This window comes from Pristis pectinata, chromosome 34 (assembly GCF_009764475.1).
Source record: "Pristis pectinata isolate sPriPec2 chromosome 34, sPriPec2.1.pri, whole genome shotgun sequence".
In the NCBI taxonomy this organism is placed as follows: domain Eukaryota; kingdom Metazoa; phylum Chordata; class Chondrichthyes; order Rhinopristiformes; family Pristidae; genus Pristis; species Pristis pectinata.
The window spans coordinates 9,308,523-9,334,436 of NC_067438.1; the positions used below are offsets into that span (position 1 = coordinate 9,308,523).

A 25,914-nucleotide genomic window follows, 5' to 3' on the forward strand; every position below is an offset into this window, starting at 1 on the left:
AATTTATGTTCTGTGTGTTGTCTGTACCTATGTGCCTGTGAAGCTGCAGTAAGTTTTTCATTGTACCTGGACCTCATCGTCCTTGTGCACGTGACAATAAACTCGACTTAGCTCAACTTGACTCCATTACAATCACTGTCAGGAGGGATGAGTGGTGGAAACCCAGGTCACTGGTTCATGTACAGAATCCTGGAAGCTCCAAAGGGAAGACGAGAGGGATGTAGAGTTCTGGGAATGGGACATTAGGTGAACTGCAGCCCCTCCTGGGGAAATAGAGTGTCAACTTTGTGTGGTGGGGACCGGTGGTGTGGTCGAGGGTGTCTCACCCACGGGGAGCAGGTATCAGACAGCCCGGGTGATCAAACACCCATCAATTTTAACTATTTGAAAAAAACTCAAACAGTGAATGCTGAAATATTCAATTATGGGGATCTGTTGAGAGCAGGAATGCATAAAATAACCCCCAGAAATCAGAAGGGCATGACAGGTTTTCCCTCGAGGGAGTTTTATGCACTGAGGGCAGAAATGTAATGCAATGAGACATCGTCAGGCTTCCACCACTGGTTGGGTGGGAGATTGTATCCTGACGACTGCTCTCCCATCCCAGGAGGTTCCATCCACCTACTGTCACAGTTTCCACGTGAAGTGGAGGTTCTCCCCAGGATCCTGTGCAGGACCTGCTGGGTGAAGTGATTTAACCTCTGAATCTTTAGCCCTTTCCACTGTCAGGACCTGCACCTTCCCCAAGCCCGTTAGCCAGAGATACCACTGGCATTTACCGTTCAATAAACTGTGAAAGACGCACACCAAGTGGACCAAATCACAACAGTAAATCAGAGATGGTTGTAAAATTTTTAAAGGCATAAATAAGACAAACCATATAACAAGTGCAAGAACCAAGAAACATTTTATTTCATTCCAGAAGGAAATGGAGATAACGAGCTGTGAATCAAATGATCAAGAGGCACAGCAGGTAATTAACTGCTTTTAATTCAATGTTGTAGGTTTTATTAATTGGTGATCTAATACTGGTTTAATATGAGCTCAGAATGTCATTGGTGTACAGAGCAAATCCAGAGTGCACTTTCAGGCTGTGCTAATCATCTCTTACATGGGTTCAGACACGTACCAGAGGGAAAATTGTATTGAGTCTAATGTCCCCACCACCCACTGTACTTACATCACACGTACACATGTACACCCTGCCATGTTGATAACATTGCAAAGATGTGTGCAAAATAGAGGATACATTAACCCTTGGGTAAATTTATCAAGGTATGTTAGTTGGATCTAATTTATGGTGTCATATCCGATGTTGCTGCTGTATCTGGACATCCTGACTGTTTTACCTTAAGGACATTTACCAACGTCAGGACATTCTCTGTTAAATGGGTGGCCCGGCGGTGCTGCGGGTAGAGCCACTGCCTCACAGCTCCAGTGACCCAGGTTCAATCCCGATCTTTGGTGCTGGGTGCTTTGGTTGGTAGGTTAATTGGCCACTAGTTAACACTAATGAATGATCTGTACAAGAATGTACAGGCTTGCACTGTTTTATAATTGTATATAGTTTGTCTTTTATTATGAATAATGTTTATTTTGGAATATTAAAAAAAAGTGGCCACAACTGTGCAGGTGAGTAATAGAATCTGTGGTGAGTTGGTGAGAAAATGGAGAGAATAAAAGTTGGGATTAATGGGTGATTGATTGTCTGCGTGCATTCGATGGGCCGAAAGGCCTGTTTCCATGCTGTTATCTCTGAATGACTATTTTGTTGTTAGAATCAAGAATCATAGAACAGTACAGCACAATACAGGCCTTTCGGCCCACAATGTTGTGCTGACCTTTAAACCTTGCCTAAGACTATCAAACCCCTTCCTCCCACATATCCCTCTATTTTAAATTCCTCCATATGCTTATCTAACAATCTCTTGAATTTGACCAACATACCTGCCTCCATCACCACCCCAGGCAGTGCATTCCATGCCCCAACCTCCCTCTGATATCTCCCTTGAACTTCCCACCCATTACTTTAAAGCCATGCCCTTTTGTAATGAGCATTGGTACCCTGGGAGAGAAGTGCTGGCTGTCTACTCTATCTATTCCTCTTAATACTTTGTACACCTCTATCATGTCTCCTCTCATCCTCCTTCTCTCCAAAGAGTAAAGCCCGAGCTCCCTTAGTCTCTCTTCATAATGCATAATCTCTATACCAGGCAGCATCCTGGTAAATCTCCTCTGCACCCTTTCCAATGCTTCCACATCCTTCCTATAATGAGGCGACCAGAACTGGACACAGTGCTCCAAGTGTGGTCTAACCAGCGTTTTGTAAAGCTGCATCATTACCTCGTGGCTCTTAAACTTGATCCCACGACTTATGAATGCTAACATCCCATAAGCTTTCTTAACTACCCTATCCACCTGTGAGGCAACTTTTAGGAATCTGTGGGTATGAACACCAGATCCATCTGCTCCTCCACACTACCCAGAATCCTGCCATTAACTTTGTCCTCTGCCTTGGAGTTTGTTCTTCCAAATGTAACACCTCACACTTCTCCGGATTGAACTCCATCTGCCACTTCTCAGCCCAGCTCTGCATCCTATCAATGTCCCTCTGCAATCTTTGACAATCCTCCACACTATCCACAACACCACCAAGCTTTGTGTCATTGCAAACTTGCCAACCCACCCTTCTATCCCCTCGTCCAAGTCATTAATAAAAATCACGAAAAGCAGAGGTCCCAGAACTGATCCCTGTGGGACACCGCTAGTCACAGCCCTCCAATCTGAATGCACTCCCTCCACCACAACCCTCTGCTTTCTACAGGCAAGCCAATTCTGAATCCACACAGCCAAGCTTCCCTGGATCTTTACCATGTGGAACCTTGTCAAGTGCCTTACTACAATCCATATAGACCACATCTAGTGCACTACCCTCATCAACCTGCCTGGTCACCTCCTCAAAGAACCCTATCAGGCTTATGAGACATGATCTGCCCTTCACAAAGCCATGCTGACTGTCCCTGATCAGACCATGATTCTCTAAATGCCCATAGATCCGATCTCTAAGAATCCTTTCCAACAGCTTGCCCACCTGAGATGTAAGGCTCATTGGTCTATAATTCCCTGGACTATCCCTACTACCTTTTTGAATAAGAGGACAACATTTGCCACCCTCCAATCCTCCGGTACCATTCCCGTGGACAACGAGGACTCAGAGATCCTAGCCAACAGTTCAGCAATCTCCTTCCTCGCCTCGCGGAGCAGCCTGGGGAATATTTCTTCAGGCCCCGGGGACTTATCTGTCCTAGTATTTTCTAACAGCTCCAACACATCCTCTTTCTTGAGATCAACGTGCTCTAGAACATTAAACTTACCAACACTGTCCTCAGCCTCATCAAGGCCCCTCTCCTTGATGAATACTGAAGAGAAGTATTCATTGAGAACCTCACCCACTTCCACAGCTTCCAGGCACATCTTCCCACCTTTGTCTCTAATCGGTCCTACCTTTACTCTCGTCATCCTTCTGCTCTTCACATAAGTGAAAAATGCCTTGGGGTGTTCCTTAACCCTACTCGCCAAGGCCTTTTCATGTCCCCTTCTTGCTCTCCTCAGCCCCTTCTTAAGTTCCTTCCTTGCTACCCTGTATTGCTCATGAGCCCTATCTGATCCTTGCTGCCTACACCTTATGTATGCTGCCTTCTTCCTCCCAACTAGATGTTCCACCTCTCTTGTCACCCATGGTTCCTTCACCCTGCCATTCTTTCTCTGCCTCACCGGGACAAATTTATCCCTAACATCCTGCAAGTGATCCCTGAACAACGACCGCATCTCCATAGTACATTTCCCTTCAAAAATGTCATCCCAATTTACACTTGCAATTTCTAGCCTTATAGCCTCATAATTTGCCCGTCCCCAATTAAATATCTTCTTGTCCTCTTTGCTCCTATCCTTGTCCATGACAATGCTAAAGGTTTGGGAGCGGTGGTCAATGCTGTAAATCATTTACCGTAAACACCGTAGATGCCACAGGAATGAGATTCAGTCTCGGTGTATTGCAGGGGGAGTGACAGGGTACGAGGATGCCTTGACGTACCAACGAGTTCACCAGCTCCCTTATGCCCTCACGTGCTTCCGGCTCTCCACTCCTGCCTTTTGCTATGAGTGGCGGAGTCCTTCCTTCAACCTCAAGTCATTTCTGAAAGGGTTGTTAGTGGTGAAGGGTGCCCTCCTTCTCTCATACCTGCTGTCCATATCCTCCTGGTAATTAAAGGGACAGTCCCATTGCCAGTGTCCTTCCCTACCACAATTAAAGCAGACATCCCTGCGCGGTGGTGGTGGTCCATAAAAACATTAGGGCAACTCTGAGGTCCCTGACCCCGCCCCTGCCCCCATGGCCTTCTCCTTCCTTGCTGATAGGACCTTTGGAGGAGAGTCTGTGCTGGTCCTTCCGGAGGACCACCAATACTGGGGTATGAACAATCATCCTAGTTATCTGCCATTGGTGCACGTAGGGGGGGCTCATACTTCACACTGGGTTTAGTTGAGGATCCAGTTTCCTCTTTATTGTTGGGCCAAAAAACCAATACAGCCCTGCGGGATTGTTCCCTTGTATTATTGGACCAGTCCAAGTTGGTCTTTACTAATGATGCTGTTTTCTCTGGGAGGCACTGCGTCAGAATGGTATTAAACTGGGCGGATGGCTGTCCATTATTGTATGACTCTCTGATGCTCCATTTCACTGCCTCAGTCTTTCTCCTGTCTATCTGACTCAATACTTACTGTTTTTGTGGGGATATTGTTATTGCATATTATCAGTGAATTTTATTCATTTCAGGAGTGATGATCAGACTTGAATCTCAGAACTACTCTGAGAATGAAGGCAACCATCGATATTCGATGTTTTTGAAAATTGACTGCAAAAGGACTCGATAATCTTCATTATTCCGCTGCTGGAAGTAGAATAGAGCCACTGTATCAAGGCTTATTGCAAACAGTTTAGACTAGAACAAAGGTGCTTCTGATGCTGCATTACTCTTCTGTATTACTCCAGGAACTTGCAGCTTTCCTATTCGTTCAAAATGGAGCCAACTGAAGTGATGATATTTCTTCATTGTTGCACAGCCTGTGAAGCAAGGGGACACCTCAGGAAACAGGGGTTCCTCTGACTGCGTGCTGTCCATTAGAAGTTGTTGTCAGTTTAACACAAGAACGTGAACGTCAGACCTCACCATCAATTTCACAGCCACGCCAGTCTGTTTACATTTACAACAATGAACAACCTGTTGGATGGACTCAGCATGTCGAGCTCCCTCTGGAATTGTCGGTGATTTGGGCCTTTGTGAAATTTCCCACGTTATTTCACAGCACTGCCATTGACTAGAAGCAAAATACTTGAAATCTGAAATAAAAGCAGAAAATAAAGTGAGCAGCTAACAGGTCAGGCAGCATCTGTGGACGGAGAAACAGTGACCATGTCACTGGCATGATCTTATGCTGACTGTTTTATGCTGAGAGGTTGGAGAGACTGGGATTGTACACGCTGGAATTGAGAAGATTGAGAGGGGATCTGGTTGAAACATACAAGATTATTAAGGGATTGGACAAGATAGAGACAGGAAATATGTCCCAGATGTTGGGGAAGTCCAGGACCAGGGGGCATGATTTAAGAATAAGGGCTAGGCCATTTAGGACAGAGGTGAGGAAAAACTTCTCCCAGAGGGTTGTGGAATGCACTGCCTCAGAGGGCAGTGGAGGCCAATCCTCTGGGCACTTTCAAGAAGGAGCTAGATAGGTTTCTTATAGATAGGGGAATCAAGGGATATGGGGACAAGGTAGGAACAAGATATTGATTGTTGAAGATCAGCCATGATCTCAAAATGGCGGTGCAAACTCGAAGGGCCGAATAGTCTACTTCTGCTCCTATTGTCTATTGTCTGTGCAGAGAATCAGCTGGATCTTGTGCATTTTCTGATATTTTTTTTCTGCAAATTATTTATTGCTCCAGATTCCAGCATCTGCATTCTCTTGTGTCTCCCAGATATTTACAGCTGGGTACGCCAACTTCAGCTTCCAAATTCCACATTGATGTGCCTGACCACTAACTGTGTTATTTGTAGAATGTCAGCTGTCTTGGCTCAAGGCATCATTGTTTTGCCAGCTAGGAACAGCCAACTGAGATCAACTGAAATTCCACTAATGTTATACTTCTCACTATTTTTATCAACAAGTTTCTGCTTCACATGTTTATCCTGGGCAGTAACAGAATGGTCTTGTGCTAGAAGTTGCCAGTAACCGTCCAGTCATGACATTAAGGCATCTGTATTTTATATATACCGTTTTTTGCACTTTTTTTTGATTTTTGTTTGTGTTTATTGTATGTCTTCTGTTCTATGTATGTCCTCTGTTGTGTGAGTCTGGGGGAAACAACATTTCGTTCCGCCATGTGTTTTTATAGCATGGATGAATGACAAAGTAACTTGAACTTGATCTGGTAACCTGGTGGGTGTCAGAGCCTCTTCCATCAATGGGAGTTTGCATTTGGAAAAGGAAGGGAGGGAAAAAGCAGCATGGAGTGAAATTGGGTACGGAAAATGGAATTAAGGGAAGGAAATGAGGGTTGGATCTCAATGGAGAGAGAAAACAGTACACAAAAGCAAACTAAAAGTTATATTTTAACACCTTTAAAACCACTTCACCATCCGTAGGAATGAGACCTGGCATTCAACTTGTTCCCTTTCTGGGCTAGAGATGTTGACTGAGATCACACGAATCTATATGTAATTATTACTTGTGTTGTTGAGGTCTGTTCAAGAGTCTGATAACAGCGGGATAGAAGCTGTCCTTGAGCCTGGTGGTACGTGTTCTCAAGCTTGTGTATCTTCTGCCGGAAGGAAGGTGGATAAAGAGAGAATGGACAGATTGGAAGGGATCTTTGATTATGTTGGCTGCTTCCCTGAGGCAATGGAGAGGAAGCTGGTTTTCATGATGGACTGGGCTGTGTCCACAACTCTGCAGTTTTTTGTGGTTTTGGGCAGAGCGGTTACCATACCAACTATGATGCATCCAGATAGGATGTTTCATATGGTGCATCTGTGTATATATATTAGTGAAGGTCAAAGGGGACATGCCAAATTTCCTTCACCTTCTGAGGAAGTAGAAGTGCTGGTGTACTTTGCTGGCTATAGGGTCAACGTGGCTTGACCAGGACACAAGTTATTGGTGATATTTACACTTAGAAGCTTGAAGGTCACAACTATCTCCACCTCTCCACCATTGACACATACAGGGCGTATACTCTGCCCTGCATCCTGAAGTCAATAACCAGCTGTTTTGTTTTGCTGGCATTGAGAGAATTGTTGTTGTCATGACACCATGTCACTTAGCTCTCTATCTCCTTCCTGTAGTCCGTTTTGTCATTGTTGGAGATTGTGCCCACAACGATGGTGTCATCTGCAAACTTGTGTGAGAAGGTTCTTTTGGAATCTTAAAGATGGAGGACTCTGGACACAGGCTTTGGATTTTAAAAATAGTTTAATCACAAAGGCAAACGTGAGGACAGAATGAATGGGAACAGATGCGCGCACGCGCGCGCTCACACACACACACACACACGCAGAAGACCGCGAATGTGAGGGAGAATCGCAACGAGGATGTGAGACACACACACACACACACAATAAACAAGGTACAGCTTATCAGGGGATAAACACTTAAATGCCTGAACTCTTTGACCCAGACAAGCATTGGCCCTAACACTCCCTGGAATCTGACTAAAACACTCCCAAACCATATGGTGTTGCACATTCTTACCAGTGGTCTCTGCAGCATCATCTCACTACTCCTGGGGCAGTCAAAAGAGGGAGGGCCAAGGGATTGCAACACTCTTTAAAGTACTGGGAGACTGGGTGGAGCCTGGCCAGGTGATTAAGACAGGCCAATGGTTTGGAGGTCAAGCACAAAGGTGCCTGCCAAGGCCACTGGTCAGGCAGGTTCAGGAACAAAGGTGCTCTCGTAGGCCAATCCCTTTGCCCACACCTTGATTGACAGTGGTATCACTTCCGATCCGAGGAGCAATGCTGTCCCCTGACGGGAGGGGTCTCAAATTTTGCTGCTTAGACTGATCCTTCACTTGGAAGTCTCCCATTCCTCAGTGAACAGCACTGAATCAGATTGGTGTGGGTTCAAGTCTGTCTCTAGGATCCGAGGACACAATCCAGGCTGACCTCCCTGCCATTTTCAGAAAAGAAATTTAACCGGGGTCCCGTGCATCACCTCAACTCGATGCACACATGTCAGAAGCCAAAACCGGAATGAGTCGGTAAATTCTCCTGGGTGTCCCAGCCAATATTTATCAGCCAACGTCACTAAGAACAGACCACCTGGGTGTGACGGTGTGTGGGAGCCCACAGTGTGAGGACTGTGGCTGAGATTCTTCCAACACAACTGCACTATGTTCACTGAGGAACGTCTTCTGAGTTTATGGAAGGCTTGGTGATAATGTGAGGTCTTTCCTTTCATCTTTGGATAAACTCACTGAAGAGACTGAGCTCCATAACTTGTGCCAGCAACACTTCATTGTCATGAGAACTGAATGCCTTGTTTGTTGCCTTCAGAGAGCAGAATGATGTTGATCTTGGCCTCCAGCCAAGCTTTCCCAGCAGGGATACAGCACTGACATCTACCCGCCAATGTGGAAAATTGTCCAAGCATGTCCTCCTGTTCACAAAATTGTGAAGAAATCCAGTCTGTCTAATTACCGCTCTCAATCAACAGCGGAAAAGCGAAAGATGTCTTTGACAGTGCCACCAAGCAGCACTTACTCACCAGTGCCCAGTTTGGCTGTTGCCAGGGCCACACTGCTCCAAACCTCATCACAGCCTCGAACCCAGCATGGACTGAAGTGCTGAATTCCAGAGGGGAGAGAGATGGACCTTGGCATCAAGGCAGCAGTTGATCGAGTAAGGCATTGAGGTGCCCTGGTAACACTGAAGTCAACGAAGGTCAAAAGGAAGATCCTCCAGTGGTTGGAGCTGTGCCGCGCGCATAGGAGGATGTTTGGGGTATGTAATGGAGGTCACCATCTCGGCCCCAGGACGTCAGTGCCAGACTGCCCCAGGACAGTGTCCTACGTCCAACCACATTCTGCTGCTTCATCGATGACCTTCCATCCTATCGCAAGGCCAGGAGTGGGGCTGGTGACTGATGACTTTATTAAGAAAAGTCAGATTGTGTAACCTTGACGTCCCATGTTGGCTTCAGCTAATAGGTGGCATGGTGAAGGACTTCAACAGGTAGCTTGTTGCAACAATCAACAGTTGGTCATCTGCTCTGGGAATCCCTTCGTTATCCTAATTTGGAACCCTTTTGAATGCAGGTTTTCGTCCAGTGGAGACCATCATTGTGGTGGCATCAGTTGTTGGGATAGTATCTTCTGTAGTGTCATTTATTGGATTGCTGCTACTGTGCTGCTTGAGGAGAGAATTGATACAAGGTAGGTGTCAAAAAGTCTAAGTTACTCTTATAAACCCATGGATACCCAGTTAAGTTAATCCGACTAATTTAAAATTTTGAGCAAATGTGTGAAAGTGTGAATTTCATTGCATTCCCAGTACCACATTCCCAATACTGTTTTTTCCGATCATTGCTAAGTGTGCTCCACCTCACAGCTGAGTAATTTTTCTATTCAGCCTGACTTCTGATGAGAGTGTCGTGGGTGAAATATCCCCACGAGGGGTGGTCTGAATTCACTTGTCAAAAAGTAAGAAAACTGCAGTGCTCGAAATCTGAAATAAAACAAAGAAGGTTTACGAGGATTTTGCCAAGACTTGAGGGCCTGAGTAATAGGGAGAGGTTGGGCAGGCTCGGACTTATATCCTTGGAATATAGGAGACTGAGGAGTGACCTTATAGAGGTGTGTAAAATCATGAGGGGCATAGATAAGGGTGAATGCACACAGTCTTTGTCCCAGGGAAAGGGAACCAAATACTAAAGGGCATAGGTTTAAGGAGAGAGGGGCAAGATTTAAAGGGTTCTGAGGGGCAACATCTTCACCCTGAGGGTGGTGGGTATATGGAACGAGCTGCCGAAGGAAGTGGCAGAGGCGGGTACAATTACAACCTTTAAAAGACACTTGGACGGGTACATGGAAAGGAAGGGTTTAGAGGGACATGGGCCAAATGCAGGTAAGTGGGGCCAGCTGAGGTGGGCACCTTGCTTGACATGGACGAGCTGGGCAGAAGAACCCATTTCCATGTAATATTACCCTGACTCTTAAAGTCGCTGGAAACACTCAGCAGGTCAGACAGCATCCCTGTAGAGAGAAGCAGAGTTAATGTTTCACGTTATGACCTCTCATCAGAACAAGGAAATGTTGGAACACGGGCATGTTTTAAGGGGGAGGGCTGGAGGTGACAGGGAGGATGTCCGCAGAGAACGGATGTCACAGCCTGCCACTGGCTGAAGGAGGGCGCTGAAGCCTTATTAGTGGCAACCTCTCTCAGTCGATCTCTGTCATCCATTTTGTCACGGTCTCTGCTCTTATCTAAAGTGCATGTTTTGTGTTCTGAGCATTTGTGGAATTCTGGATGCAACTTCTGGTGTATTCACAAGTTCCTGTCTGGGAGCAGACTCAAGTCCAGTGCCTGGAAACAGCACTGTGGCCTCTGATCAATGCAATCACAAGGAATGCACACCAGCGTCTTTACTTTTTTAGAAGGTTAAGGAGGTTCAGCTTGTCATTCAAACACTCTAACAAACCTGTAAAGATGTGCTGTTGTAAGTACCCTGATGGGTTGCATCACGGTCTGGTACAGCAATTCGAATGTGCAGGAATGTAAGAGGCTGCAGAGAGTAGTGGACCCTGCCCAATACATCACGGGCACATCCCTGCCCACCATCGGTAGTATCTACAGGGGTTGCTACCTCAAGAAGACAATGTTATCATCAAAGATCCCCACCATCCGGGCCGTGCCATCTTCTCACAGTTCCCATCGGCCAGGAGGTACAGAAGCCTGAAGTCCCACACCACCAGGTTCAAGAACAGCTACTTCCCTTCAACCACTCGGTTCTTGAACCAACCTGCGCAACCCTAAACACTACCTCAGTACACAACACTGTGACCACTTTGCACTGAAATGGTCTTTGTTTTTGTTCTAATTGTGATCTTTCTTGTGTAATTTCGTATAATTTATGTTGTTAATTTGTTTTTCTTGTGAATGCTGCTCATATGACGCTCTGTGCCTGTGATGCTGCTGCAAGTTTTTCATTGCACCTGTGCACACATGGATTTGTGCACATGACTATAAACCTGACTTTGACTTTGACCTCTGATAAACTGTAAACATCTACAGCAGAATTCTCAAGAAAAAAGTGTAAAATAACAGGTATGATGTGAGCCTGGACAATTGCAGACAGCCTGACACTGCCAGGGATGTGAACAAGGAACCTGTGTGCTTTGTTACCTGATGTGCACAAGCTGGGTGTGGGGATCTTAGCGACAGTGCAATGCGTTTTATAAACGGTACCACACTTCCAGAGGCTCTGCTTTGTGCTCTACTCCTGCTCCTGACAGGAATGAGTGCCCAGACCTCCAGTCCCCTCAGCTTTAAGGTGCAGTCTTTAGCTGAGGCAGTGGTGCTGTTTCATAACTGATACAATCAGTGTTGTCTGCAGCCTGACCTCCACAAAGACAAGTACTGTTACCCAGGATGTACTGTTCACCTCCTCACTGTAAAATAGCTTACAGAGGGTTCCAAATCACAAGATCACAAGACAAGGGAGCAGAAGCAGGCCATTTGGCCCATCGAGTCTGCTCCAAGAAAAAGGGGAAAAAAGAAATGAAAATGGGAGCGGGGGGGAAGAAGAAAAAAACCTATTCTAATCCCAATTTCTGGCCTTATCCCCGTATCCCTTGATACCCCTACTATTTAGATATCTATCTATCTCTTCCTTGAATGCCCCCACTGATCTGGCTTCCACTGCAAGGAGTTCCACAAATTCACCACCCTCTGGCTAAAGAAATTTCTCCTCATCTCTGTTTTGAAACTGTACCCTCTAATTCTAAGATTGTGCCCTTTGGTCCTGGACTCACCCACCAAGGGAAACAGCCTAGCCACATCTACTCTATCCTTTCCTGTCAACATTTTAAAGGTCGCTATTAGGTCCCCTCTCATTCTTCTGTACTCCAGTGAGTACAGTCCAAGAGCCAACAAACGCTCATCATACTTAAGCCCTTTCATTCCTGGAATCATCCTCGTAAATCTCCTCTGAACCCTCTCCAACGTCAACACATCCTTCCTAAGATGTGGGACCCAAAACTGCGCACAGTATTCCAAGTGAGGCCTCACTAGTGCCCCGTAGAGCCTCATCAATACTTCCTCGCTTTTATACACTATACCTCTCGAAATCAATGCCAACATAGCATTCGCTTTCTTTACCACTGATCCGACCTGGTGGTTAACCCTTAAGGTATCCTGCACGAGTACCCCCAAGTCCCTTTGTACTTCTGTACTTTGAATTTTCTCTCCTTCTAGATAATAATCTGCCCGCTTATTTCTGTTTCCAAAGTGTAGAACTGCACATTGAACATTGAATCTCATCTGCCATTTCCTTGCCCATTCTCCTAAACTGTCTAGGTCTCTCTGCAACCTTCCTATCTCCTCAATACTCCCTACTCCTCCACCTATCTTGGTGTCATCCGCAAACTTAGCCATGAAACCATTTATTCCATCATCCAAATCGTTAATGTACAAGGTAAAAAGGAGCGGCCCCAACTACCGGCACACCACTAGTAACCGGTAGCCAACCAGAACAAGATCCTTTTATTTCCACCCTTTGCTTCCTGTCAACCAGCCAATGCTCCACCCATTCTGTTATCCTACCTGTAATTCCATGACCTCTCATCTTATGAATCAGTCTCTTATGAGGCACCTTATCGAAGGCCTTTTGAAAGTCTAAATACACAACATCTACCACCTCTCCCTTATCTACCCTACCTGTGATTTCTTCAAAAAACTCCAATAGGTTGGTCAGGCAGGATCTTCCCTTCACAAAACCATGTTGGCTAGGACCTATCTTGCTGCGCACCTCTAGGTATTCCGTAACCCCATCCTTGAGAATAGATTCCAATAACTTTCCCACCACTGACGTGAGACTAATAGGTCTGTAATTTCCTTTATGCTGCCTCCCTCCTTTCTTATACAGCGGAACTACATTTGTGACCCTCCAGTCCTCTGGAACCATGCCGGAATCTATCGATTCCTGGAAAATTATCACCAATGCCTCCGCTATCTCTAAAGCCACCCCCTTCAGAACCCGGGGATGCACCTCATCCGGTCCGCGAGACTTATCAGTCTTTATCCCATTTAGTTTTCCTAGCACCTTCTCCCTAGTAATCTTAACTGAACTCAGTTCCATTTCATGAGACTCCTGACTAACCGGCACATTGCTGATGTCCTCCATGGTGAAGACCGATGCAAAATATTCATTCAATTCCTCTGCCATCTCTCTATCGTCCATTATAATAGCTCCTGCACCGTTATCAATTGGTCCTATATCAACCCGTGTCTCTCTTTTACTCTTTATATATTTTAAAAAACTCTTAGTATCCTTTTGAATGTTATCCACCAATTTCCTTTCATAATTCATCTTTTCTTTGCTAATGACCTTCTTAGTTTCTCTCTGCAGGTTTTTAAAAGCTTCCCAGTCTTCTGTTTTCCCACTAATTTTTGCTTCTTTGTACGCCGCCCCTTTTGCTTTTATTTTAGCCTTCACCTCTCTCGTTATCCACACTTGTGCCTTTTTTCCATTCCAAACCTTTTTTCTTGGAATATATCTATCCTGCATTTTCCTTATTTCCTGTAGAAATTCCTTCCATTTCTCCTCCACCGTCCCTCCAGCTAGCTTACTCTTCCAATCAATTAGGGCCAACTCTTCTCTCATACCACTGTAATTTCCTTTGTTCCACTGAAATATCGACACAGCAGTTATCAGCTTCTCCTTCTCAAACTTGAAACTGAACTCAATCATATTGTGATCACTGGTTCCCAGTGGTTCCTTTACCTTTAGTTCCCTAATCACTTCAGGTTCATTACACAGCACCCAATCCAAAACAGCCGATCCCCTGGTGGGCTCATCAAAAAGTTGCTCCAGAAAAACGTCCCTTAGACATTCCACAAACTCACTCTCCTGAGTTCTACTGCCTTGCTGGATTTCTCAGTCCACTTTCATGTTAAAATCCCCCATAATTATCTTCACTTTGTCACTCTGGCATGCTTTTTCTATCTCAAATCGCAACTTATCGTCCACTTCCTGACTGCTATTGGGGGGCCTATATATGACTGGTACTATTGTCCTTTTACCCTTGCTATTTCTTAGCTCCACCCATAAGGATTCCACCTTCCCTGACCCAATGTCCTTCCTTTCTATTGATTTTATATCGCTACTAACCATCGTGGCCACACCTCCCCCTCTGCCTACCCTCCTATCCTTCCTATACGCTGTGTACCCCTGGACATTCAGCTCCTGATCACATCCATCATGAAGCCACGACTCGGTGATTGCCACAATGTCATATTTATTAACCTGTAGTTGTGCCACTAGGTCATCTACTTTATTCCTAATGCTACATGCATTTAAATATAGTACGTTTAGTCTGGTATCGGCTATTGATTTTGTTGTACTTCTATTGTTCAGCAGATTATCCTGACTTTTCACCTGTCTATCCTTCTTACCATCCTCACTACATACTATCTTAGACATGTTCCTATATACCTCATCCTCTATCCTAACATTCTGTATCCTAACATCCTGATTTGTTGTGCTTCTATTATTCAGCAAATTATCCTGACTTCTCACCTGCCTGTCCTTCTTGCCATCCTCATTGGACTTGTTTCTATAAACTTCCTCCCTTACCTTAGCATCTTGTAACCTAATATCCTGGTTTCCATCCCCTTGCCAGATCAGTTTAAACCCTCCCCAACAGCTAAATTAAACATTCCTGCCAGGATATTGGACCCTTTGGAGTTTAGGTGCAACCCATCCTTAGCAAATAGGTCATGCCTCCCCCAAAAATGTCCCAATTATCCAAAAATCTGAAGGCCTGCCCCCTGCACCAGTCTCTCAGCCACGCATTCATCTGCCAAAGCTTTCTATTCTTTCTATCATTGACACGTGGCACAGGTAGTAATCCTGAGATTACTACCCTTGAGGTCTACTTCTCAACCTTCTCCCTAACTCCTTGTATTCCTCCTTCAGGACCTCTTCTCTTTTTCTACCTATGCTCATTGGTACCTACATGTACCAAGGACTTTTGGCGCTCACCTCTCCCCTCAGAATTTTCTGGACCCGGTCCATGAAATCCCGTACCCTGGCACTAGGGAGGCAACACACCATCCGAGATTCATTGTCGGTATCGCAGAATCTGCTATCCATACCCCTTACTATAAAATCCCCAATAACCACTGCATTTCTCTTTCCCCGCTGGACCACAGTACCAGGCACGGTGCCAAGGTCCCGGTTGCCGAGGTCTTCCTCTGTCAGGTCATCCTCTCCAACTGAATCTAAAATGAGATACGGTTTTTTGAGGGGGACCACCACAGAGGTGCTGTCTACGAACTCTTTATAACTCCTGTCTATTTCCTGCTCGCTCTCCCTAACCAACCGAAGGTCATCGAGCTGCAGCTCCAGACTCTCAATCCGTTCCTTGAGGAGCCGCATCTCAGTGCACTTTGCGCAGATGTAGTTATCGGGGAGTCTGGTAGTCTCCCAGGGTCCCCACATCTGACACTCCAAACATAAGACCAACCCCAGATGCATACTGCTGAATACCACTGAGTTCAACAACTAAACTAATAACTTACCCTCCTCTCTATAAGTCTCGCCTCTTACCCGGTCTCGCCGAAGCCCCTTGAGCCAAAGCCCAAACCACTCTGCTCCCTCTCACTCAGCTTCCCGCTCTGATGCTGCCTGCTGGATATGGTGGTCTGCTTTTTAAATCGCCTGCGCGCTTCTGAGTGACGTCACGTGCCTGCACAGTCACTCGCCGCTATCCTGAACGCTGGAAAGAAAAAAAAAACTCGCTCCTCATTAATTTCCAGCACTCTCCGCTCTCTCGTCGCTGGAGGACGTTTGAATGTTCTAATGTTTGTCTTCATTTCTTCACAGCGTCAGTGAAACAGTCCAAACTCCTGTTTATCTTTACCACGGTGTCTCTTGTTGCCATCTCTATTGCCCTCATTTCCTGGATTGTGATTAAAGGTACGTGCATGAATAGTATTCGTTATTTACATGAAACTGATCTGTTCAGGCAAGGAGGGAAGGAGGAGGCTGCGGACCTTTGCCATCACAGAGTCTACTGGTTCTCTTTGAACCATTAGCATCTGTGGCCCCATGACGGTGGTGGTCTTCCATCGCCATACGTGGACCAATCCCCCCTGTTGTGTTTTCAGCGGCACTTCCTTGATGTTGGTCATGTTTGTTCAGACAGGGACTGCACCATTGGCTACTGATTGGAAAATCATACCCAGCTATTCTTCTACTGGCAGAGGTAAGAGGCTCTTATGTAAGAAGTAGGGGTATCAGGACCATTGAGACCCCTGTAACCACTGCACCATTCAGTAAGGTCTTGGCTCCTTCCACATCAACTCCACGCTCTCTCTAGGAGCTATGTTGCAGCTACATCCGGTGCTGGCTACTCACACTTGGAGGACTGTAAGTGTTTCTGGGGATCGTACATTAGGAAGGAGCACAAAATAAATTACCAAAATGACAGCCGAGTTCAAAGGTTCAAATTATGAGCAGCTATGACACTGATAGTATTTATTAAGTTTCAGGGTATTTGATCAAAGTTTTTAATACATTATGGGAAGTGGTCAGGTCGATTGGCAGCAAGTATTTCTAGTAGTCTGGGAGTCTAAGACCAGAGGAGCAGAGTCTAACAGACAAAAAACAGAGCCAACATTTCAGAGCAAGGGTGGGAAAGGAAAAGGTGGCAGAAATCTCACTGGATGGAAGATCAGCTGTTCCCTTGCGATGGAGACTGGTCGATCTTTGAGCAAAGATGCGAGGGGATGGGGGGAGATGTGCGCGAGTGGATTCGGGTCTGGACCAGACATGCTCTGGTTCAGGAGCAGAGCATCTTCGGGGGGTAAATGACTGGCTTGTGCTTCAATCTTTCTGTGTTCCTGGAAGGTCCCTCACCACTTTCTCAAGGAACTGGGAAGGAATGTAGTCGTTCCAGTGCCAGCCACAACCTGAGGCAATTTGTATAAAGTGTGAGTGAGTGTTGGGGAATGGTAACCGTGCATTATATTCATTTAACTTCCCTTCCTTAACTGTGGGTCATAATTCCAGGAGCTGCCTCTGTACCTGTGGTTGCTTTGTGCATTGCACTTGTCCTGCTGGCTTTTAACGTCTGCCCGACCATCAACATTGGGAACTTGGGCTGCAAGTGTATCAGTCGCTTCTTAGACAGCACAGGTAAAGGGAAAATCATTTATCAGATAAAATCCATTGATAAACAGTGAAGCTGTCCTTCTACTTCATCCCACCATCCGCACTTAACAGGTTTGCGAGCTTCGATTGACTTCTGCGGAATCATAAGCTCCTTTGTTGTGATCGTCTTTTCGATCGTCATCCTTGTTGAAGAGATTCAGCAAAGCAGTGAGTTTACCAACAGCCCTTCATTGTTCCAAATCAGGGTGCTCCAGGGGTTGGTGCTGGGCCCACAACTGTTCACGATATACATTAACGATTTGGAAGAGGGGACGGGGTGTAGCGTGTCTAAGTTTCCTGCTGACATTAAATTGAATAGAAAAGCAAATTGTGCAGAGGATGTGGAGAGTCTGCAGAGAGACATAGATAGGTTAAGTGAGTGGGCAAGGGTCTGGCAGATGGAGTACAACGTTGGTAAATGTGAGGTCATCCACTTTGGAAGGAAAAATAGAAGATCAGATTATTATTTAAATGGTGAAAGATTATTATTTAAATGTTTCAATTCTACCAACTGTATTCAGCTTCGTGACGTCTCTGCTGTGAACAGGTGAATGGCAGAATAGGAAAAGCTGCAGGCCTGGTCCATGCTGAGTGAGCCTTGGGGAGAATATAATTGATCTCACTGAGTCCCCTCCCAGATTCAGGAGGGTGAGGCCACTGATTGGGGCACAGTGGGGTAGTGAAAGAGGAAAGATACTGAAGGAACCTTGTCTGTCTCTAATCAAAGAGATAAAGGCGGATGTTCCTCATCGGGCCTGGGAAGGAGGGCTTGGTCAGAGTTGATTATCATGGCTAATGTCAGTAGGAAGTGAATTATGAGCAGCTGGTGTTTAACGTGCAGTGAACGTCTCATCAGACACTTGCCCTTGGCTTAAGAGGAGGATCTCCCCGCAGATTACAGAGTTGTACAACATGAAACAGGCCCTTCGGTCTTGCTGCCGATCTGCAGTAATCCCATTTGCCTGCTGATGTACAGATGGATCTTGGGGTCCAAGTCCGCAGCTCCCTGAAAGTGGCTGCACGTGTTGATAGTGTGGTAAAGAAGGCGTACGGAATGCTTGCCTTTATTAAGTTTAGGTATTGAGTTCAAGAGTCAGGAAGTTATGTTGCAAATTTATAAAATACTGGTTAGGCCACATCTGGAGTATTGCATTCAGTTCTGGTCACCCCGTTACAGGGAGGATGTGGAGACTTTGGAGAGGGTGCAGAAGAGGTTCACCAGGATGCTGCCTGGATTGGAGGGCATGAGCTATAAGGAGAAGTTGGACAAACTTGGGTTGTTTTCTCTGGAGTGGTGGAGGCTGAGGGGAGACCTGATGGAAGTTTATAAGATTACGAGAGCCATAGGTAGTGTAGACAGCGGGTATCATTTTCCCAGGGTCGAAATGTCTAATACTAGAAGGCGTGCATTTAAGGTGAAAGTGGGTAAGTTAAAAGGAGGTGTGCAGGGCAAGTTTTCAACACAGCAAATGGTGGGTGCCTGGAATGTGGTGCCGGGGTGGTGGTGGAGGCAAAAACGATAGACGTTCTTAGATAGAAACACAAATATGCAGGGAATGGAGGGATGCAGATGTGTAGACAGAAGGGGTCAGTTTAGTTAGTATTGGTATTGGTTTATTATTGTCACTTGTACGGAAGTACAGTGAAAAACTTGTCTTACAAACTGATCGTACAGGTCAATTCATTACATTGTAGGCTTTTAATTACTAGTTCAATTAGTTTAGTACAACATGGTGGGCTGAGGGGCCTGTTCCTGTGCTATACTGTTCATTAGGGCAGTATCCTGCTGTGCCTTGCCTACTTAAGTGTCTGTTTAAATGCCTCTTAATATAGTTGATAAACATTTCATATTATGTACTCCTCCGGCCTATTGAGCTTCCCTGAGTTAATCGTCCCAACTATAGACAATTGTGCCTTGAAATCTGTAACTACAGGAGTCCCCTCCCTGGAATATCTTCACCCTCCCCCCATCTCATTTAAGATCCTGACCAAACATCTGGCCAATAACCCCAGTATTTCCTTTAGGTAGTTCAGTTCCAAATTTAGGGTGCTGCAGGGGTCGGTGCTGGGCCCACAACTGTTCACGATATACATTAACGATTTGGAAGAGGGATTCCGAGTTGTAGCGTGTCTAAGTTTGCTGCTGACACCAAATTGAATGGAAAAGTAAATTGTGCAGAGGATACGGAGAGTCTGCAGAGAGATATAGATAGGTTAAGTGAGTGGGCAAGGGTCTGGCAGATGGAGTACAACATTGGTAAATGCGAGGTCATCCACTTTGGAAAGAAAAATAGATCAGATATTATTTAAAGGTGAAAGATTTGCAGGGCATGCTGTTGTGCAGAGGGACTTGGGACTGCTTGTACATGAATCACAAAAGGTTGGTTTGCAGGTGCAACTGGTTATCAAGAAGGCAAATGGAACGTTGGCCTTCATTGCTGGAGGGACTGAATTTAAGAGCAGGGAGGTTATGCTGCAACTGTACAGGGTACTGGTGAGGCTGCACCTGGAGTGCTGCGTGCAGTTCTGGTCTCCTTACCTGAGGAAAGATATACTGGCTTTGGAGGCGGTGCAGAGGAGGTTCACCAGGTTGATTCCAGAGATGAGGGGGTTAGCCTATGAGGAGAGATTGAGTCACCTGGGACTATACTCACTGGAATTGAGAAGAATGAGAGGGGATCTTATAGAAATATATAAAATTATGAAGGGGATAGATAAGACAGAGGCAGGAAGGTTGTTTCCACTGGGAGGTGAGACTAGACTAGGGGACATAGCCTCAAGATTCGGGGGAGTAGATTTAGGACGGAGATGAGGAGAAACTGCTTTTCCCGGAGAGTAGTGAATCTATGGAATTCTCTGCCCAGGGAAGCAGTAGAGACTACCTCATTAAATATATTTAAAACACAGTTAGATAGATTTTTGCATAGTAGGGGAATTAAGGGTTCTGGGGAAAAGGCAGGTAGGTGGAACTGAGTCCACGGCCAGATCAGCCATGATCTTATTGACTGGCGGAGCAGGCTCGACGGGCCAGATGGTCTACTCCTGCTCCTACTTCTTATGTTCTTATTGTTTCATTATTAAAGCTGCAGTGTAATGTGATTTGTTGGTGATGATGAGTGATGATGAGTGAGAATACAGGAAGGAGATAGAGAGCCTAGTGACATGGTGTCATGACCACAACCTTTCCCTCAGTGTCGGCAAAATGGAAGAGCTGGTCATTGACTTCAGGAAGGGGGGTGCACACACTTCCGTTTACATCGATGATGCTGAGTGGAGGGGGTTGAGAGCTTCAAGTTCCCAGGTGTAAACATCACCATTAGCCTGTCCTGGTCCCACCACATGGACATCACAGCCAAGAAAGCTCACCAGTGCCTCCACTTCCTCAGGAGGCTAAAGAAATTCAGCATATCCCCTTTGACCCTCACCAATTTTTATAGATGCACCATAGAAAGCATCCTATCTGGATGCATCACGGCTTGGTATGGCAACTGCTCTGCCCAGGACCGCAAGAACTGCAGAGAGTTGTGGACACAGCCCAGCGCGTCACGGAAACCAGCCTCCCCTCCATGGACTCTCTCTACACTGCTCGCTGCCTCAGGAAAGCAACCAGCATAATCAAACACCCCTCCCACCCCAGACATTCTCTGCTCTCCCCTCTCCCATCAGGCAGAAGATAGAAAAGCCTGAAAGCACATAGCACCAGCTCAAGGACAGCTTCTATCTGGTATAAAAACTATTGAACAGACCTCTTGTATGAGAAGACGGACTCTTGACCTTCACAATCTACCTTGTTATGACCTTGCCACCTTATTGTCCACCTGCACTGCACTCTCTCTGTAACTGTAACAGTTTATTCTGCATTCTGTTATGCTTTTCCCTTGTACTACCTCAATGCATTGTTGTAATGAAATGATCTGTATGGATGGCATGCAAAATAGAGTTTTCTCTATACCTCCATACATATGACAATAATAAACCAATAAGAGTAATAATACTGTTATAATTCAAATGTTGAGCTGCTCACTGTGATTTTGCACAATTCACTTTTCACCTTTTCAGATGAAGGTTGTTACGTGACAATTCTAATCTGGAGCATACTGCCCCCATTGTTCACTGTTCTTGCAGTAATCTTCATTGCATCTGCAGCAGTGTGGTGGAGTAAGTATTGAAGAGTTCAGCATTTTTTATATAAGATGCACAGTTAGAGTGAAAGAGTTTACAACTGGGTCCAGCTCTTAAAATATTTCAGTAGAACTGACTCGATGAAATCTAGGGATCGTGTTCTGGCCCTTCATATCACACATCACCGTTGTGTAAACTAAGGACCAAATGCCTGGTGGTTTGTGTGGGACTTGGTTGTTACTCAGTGCAACAACAGAAATGAGCAGTACCTCAGGCAGACACATCCCAGTTGGGATATGTCTGAGATACTTACTGGACCATAATAGTGGGATCTTCCTCACTCTGTGCTGGGGTTTGTTGGAGAGTTGGTGGCAGAGATTTGATGGCTTTCATTGGGCAGCAACTCCCAGGACACTTGTGGATGAATTACCATCCTGCGATCAATTCTGATCAAGACATTCCAGTGCCCCAACCTGCCGTGGTTCTGGGACTACTTACCTTTCACACACTTTCTCTTTCACTGCTTTCACATTCTGGGTTGTGAGGGGAAGACTGGGGAGCGATGTGGGGAAGCATCTCTCCTAAAACAACCCTCAGGTTCTCGAGCCGACCTGCACAACCCTGAACCCCCACCTCAGCAACGGAACGCCACTGACCACCTCCTGCACTACTGTGGACTTGTCTCTGAGTGTGACTTTGCTTTTTGCACTAAGGTCTTGTTTTTTGCACACTTTTTCTCTCTCTCTTGTATAATTTATCTATAATTTATGTTCTGTGTGTTGTCTGTACCTATGTGCCTGTGAAGCTGCAGCAAGTTTTTCATTGTACCTGGACCTCACCATCCTTGTGCACGTGACAATAAACTCGACTTGGCTCAACTTGACTCCATTACAATCACTGTCAGGAGGGATGAGTGGTGGAAACCCAGGTCACTGGTTCATATACGGAATCCTGGAAGCTCCAATGGGAAGATGAGAGGGATGTAGAGTTCTGGGAATGAGACATTAGGGGAAACTGCAGCCCCTCCTGGGGAAGTAGAATGTGCGACTGTGGTGGTGGGGACCGGACTGTGTGGTCGAGGGTGTCTCACCCACGGGGAGCAGGTATCAGACAGCCCGGGTGATCAAACACCCATCGATTTTAACTATTTGGAAAAAACTCAAACAGTGAGTGCTGAAGTATTCAATTATGGGGATCTGTTGAGAGCAAGAATGCATAAAATAACTCCCAGGAATCAGAAGGACATGACAGGTTTTCTCCCGAGGGAGTTTCATGCACTGAGGGCAGAAATGTAATGTCAGGCTTCCACCACTGGTTGGGTGGGAGATTGTATCCTGACAACTGCTCTCCTATCCCAGGAGGTTCCATCCAGTTACCGTCACAGTTTCCGAATGAAGTGGAGGTTCATGTGTAGGACCTGCTGGGTGAAGTGATTTAACCTCTAAATCTTTAGCCCTTTCCACTGTCAGGACCTGCACCTTCCCCAAGCCCGTTAGCCAGAGCTACCACTGGCATTTACTGTTCAATAAACTGTGGAAGACGCACACCAAGTGGACCAAATCACAACAGTAAATCAGAGATGGTTGTAAAATTTTTAAAGGAATAAATAAGACAAACCATATAACAAGTGCAAGGACCAAGAAACATTTTATTTCATTCCAGAAGGAAATGGAGATACGAGCAGTAAATCAAATGATCAAGGAATTAACAGCAGGTAATTAACCATTTTTATTTCAATGTTGTAAGTTTTTAATTGGTGATCTAGTGCTGGTTTAATATGAGCTCAGAATGTCATTGGTGTACAGAGCAAATCCAGAGTGCACTTTCAGGCTGTGCTAATCATCTCATACACGGGTTCAGACACGTACCAGAGGGAAAATTGGATTGTTTCTCATGTCACACACCACCCACTGTACTTACATCACACGTACACATGTACACTTTGCCATCTTGATAACGTTGCAAAGATGTGTGCAAAATAAAGGATATGTTACCCCTCGGGTAAATTTATCAAGGTATGTTAGTTGGATCTAATTTATGGTGTCATATCCGATGTTGCTGCTGTATCTGGACATGCTGACTGTTTTAGCTTAAAGACATTTACCAACGTCAGGACATTCCCTGTTAAATGGGTGGCCCGGCGGTGCTGCAGGTAGAGCCACTGCCTCACAGCTCCAGTGACCCAGGTTCGATGCTGATCTTCGGTATCCTCTACGCCGAGTTTGCATGTTCTCCCTGTGACCGAGTGGGTTTCCCTGGGTGCTCCGGTTTCCTCCCACATCCCAAAGGCAGATTGGTAGGTTAATTGGTCACTGCAAGATGCACCTGGTGTGTAGGTGAGTGTCAGTAGAATCTTGGGGGAGTTGATGGGTACGTCGGGGGAATAAAACAGATAGGATTAACGTAGGATTAATGTTAAATACATGGTGGATGGTCAACACGGACCTGGTGGGTCAAAGGGTGTGTTTCCATGCTGTATCTCTCTCTGACTCGAAATTGTTGTTAGCTTTGGTCTTCCCTGTTTTGATGATTAGCTCTCTCCATTTCACTGCCTCAATCTTTATCTGGTCTAACTGTCTAAATATGTATTGTTTCGGTGGGGTATCCAGTTATTGTATGTTACAAGTGAATTATATTTATTTCAGAGAGAAATGTTATTTGGCAAAATCAGTTCAAGCCTCGAAGGAGAGTCACAGCTTCCATCTTCTGACATTGTGACAGACCAAGGTATACATTCTCAAAGGATGTCCTGTAATTAAGGTGATGAATGAGTTTGGTAAAAACATTCCTGTTCATGTCCTGTAAATTAAGGCACTGGATGAGTTTTGTAAAAAATGCCCCTGCACTGTAAATTCAGGTGATAGACGAGTTTTGTAAAAATGCCCCTGCACTGTAAATTAGGGTGATGGATGAGTTTTGTAAAAATGCCCCGCACTGTAAATTAAGGCGCTGGGTGAGTTTTGTAAAAATGCCCCTGCACTGTAAATTAAGGAGATGGATCAGTTTTGTAAAAACGCCCCTGGAATGTAAATGAAGGCGATGGATGAGTTTTGTAAAGTCGCCCCTGCACTGTAAATTAAGGTGATGGGTGAGTTTTGTAAAAATGCCCCTGCACTGTAAATTAAGGTGATGGATCAGTTTTGTATAAAACACCCCTACACTGTAAATTAAGGCGATGGATGAGTTTTGTCTCAACGCCCTTGGACTGTAAATTAAGGCAATGGATGAGTTTTGTCGGATTGTCTCGGTGGCGCTCTATGGAGCAGTTTGTATTTTGGCACTGCTACACTCCCTTTTTTAATTTTTTTCCACCAGCCTTTTACTACCTATGTTAAAGTATTAATAATACTTTTATATGTTTGGACTTTGATTTTTAATTTCTGGAAATGACGAAGAGTGAGCTTTTCCATTAAATATGCAAGTTCCAGTCTATAGGCAATCACCATTCAGATTAGTGACGGATTATTTTACTTATTTGGGTGTTAAAATTACCAAGAAGTATAAGGACTTATTTAAAGTTAACTTTTTACCCTTAATTGATCATGTTAAACAATTGTTTATTAAATTGTCCCCATTGTCCCTATCACTGATTGGTTGAATCAATGCTGTTAAGATGGACTATTTTACCTAATTTCTGTATCTATTTCAGGCAGTTCCATCCTTTATCTCCAAATCTTTTTGATATCATTGATTTGAAAATTCTTTTCATATATATATGGCAGAATAAAAACCCAAGGTTAAGTAAGAAAATTATTTACAAAAATTAAAAAAGATTGGCAGTATGGCTTTGCCTAACTTTAGATTTTACTATTGGGCAATTAATATTCGATATTTAATTTTTTGGACACAAGATTTAGATGTAAAGCAATGTCCACGATGGGTGTATATCGAGTGTGAGTCAGTGCAAGGGTTTTCATTGGCTTCTATTTTAGGGGCCTTGGCTCCCCTTTTGCACTTACTAAATTGAATAAACAAATGATTCATCCAATAAACTAAACACACGATACGAATATGGTTTCAATTTCGTAAATTTTTTGGAATGAACAAATTTATCTTATCAAGTCCTATTCTATCCAATTTTTTCTTTCAAACCATCTAGAATTGATCTAGCTTTTCTTTTATGGAAAACGAAGTGAATAACATGTTTTTGTGATCTATTCATTGATAACTGTTTCTTGTCTTTTGAACAGTTGTCTAATAAATACAATTTGCCTAGATCACATTTTTTTTAGATATTTACAGATTAGAAACTGATTAAATGTTACTCTACCTACTTTTCCGATACCACATCCAATTGAAATT

General features: G+C 44.9%; 1 protein-coding gene across 4 annotated transcripts in view; it reads left to right on the top strand.

Moving 5' to 3' along the window:
* The window catches only part of LOC127585771 (uncharacterized), a 46,938-nt gene extending 21,756 nt beyond the window's left edge, over positions 1–25,182 (top strand). Inside the window, exons 10-16 of one of the 4 annotated variants that reach the window (XR_007958592.1) lie at positions 923–973; positions 4,835–9,290; positions 9,374–9,490; positions 16,162–16,254; positions 16,480–16,543; positions 17,350–17,475; positions 21,550–21,648. Coding sequence is in view for 3 of the 4 variants with exons in the window: in XM_052043443.1 (XP_051899403.1) it covers positions 17,350–17,475; positions 17,563–17,658; positions 21,550–21,648; positions 23,275–23,326; positions 24,258–24,330 (446 nt within the window). In the remaining variant the exon portion in view is untranslated. Of the gene's footprint in view, positions 1–922; positions 974–4,834; positions 9,291–9,373; positions 9,491–16,161; positions 16,255–16,479; positions 16,544–17,349; positions 17,476–17,562; positions 17,659–21,549; positions 21,649–23,274; positions 23,327–24,257 lie in introns of those variants that run through there. The other 3 variants (XM_052043443.1, XM_052043442.1, XM_052043440.1) reach the window with 3 other exon arrangements.
* The last annotated feature ends 732 nt before the right edge of the window (positions 25,183–25,914 follow it).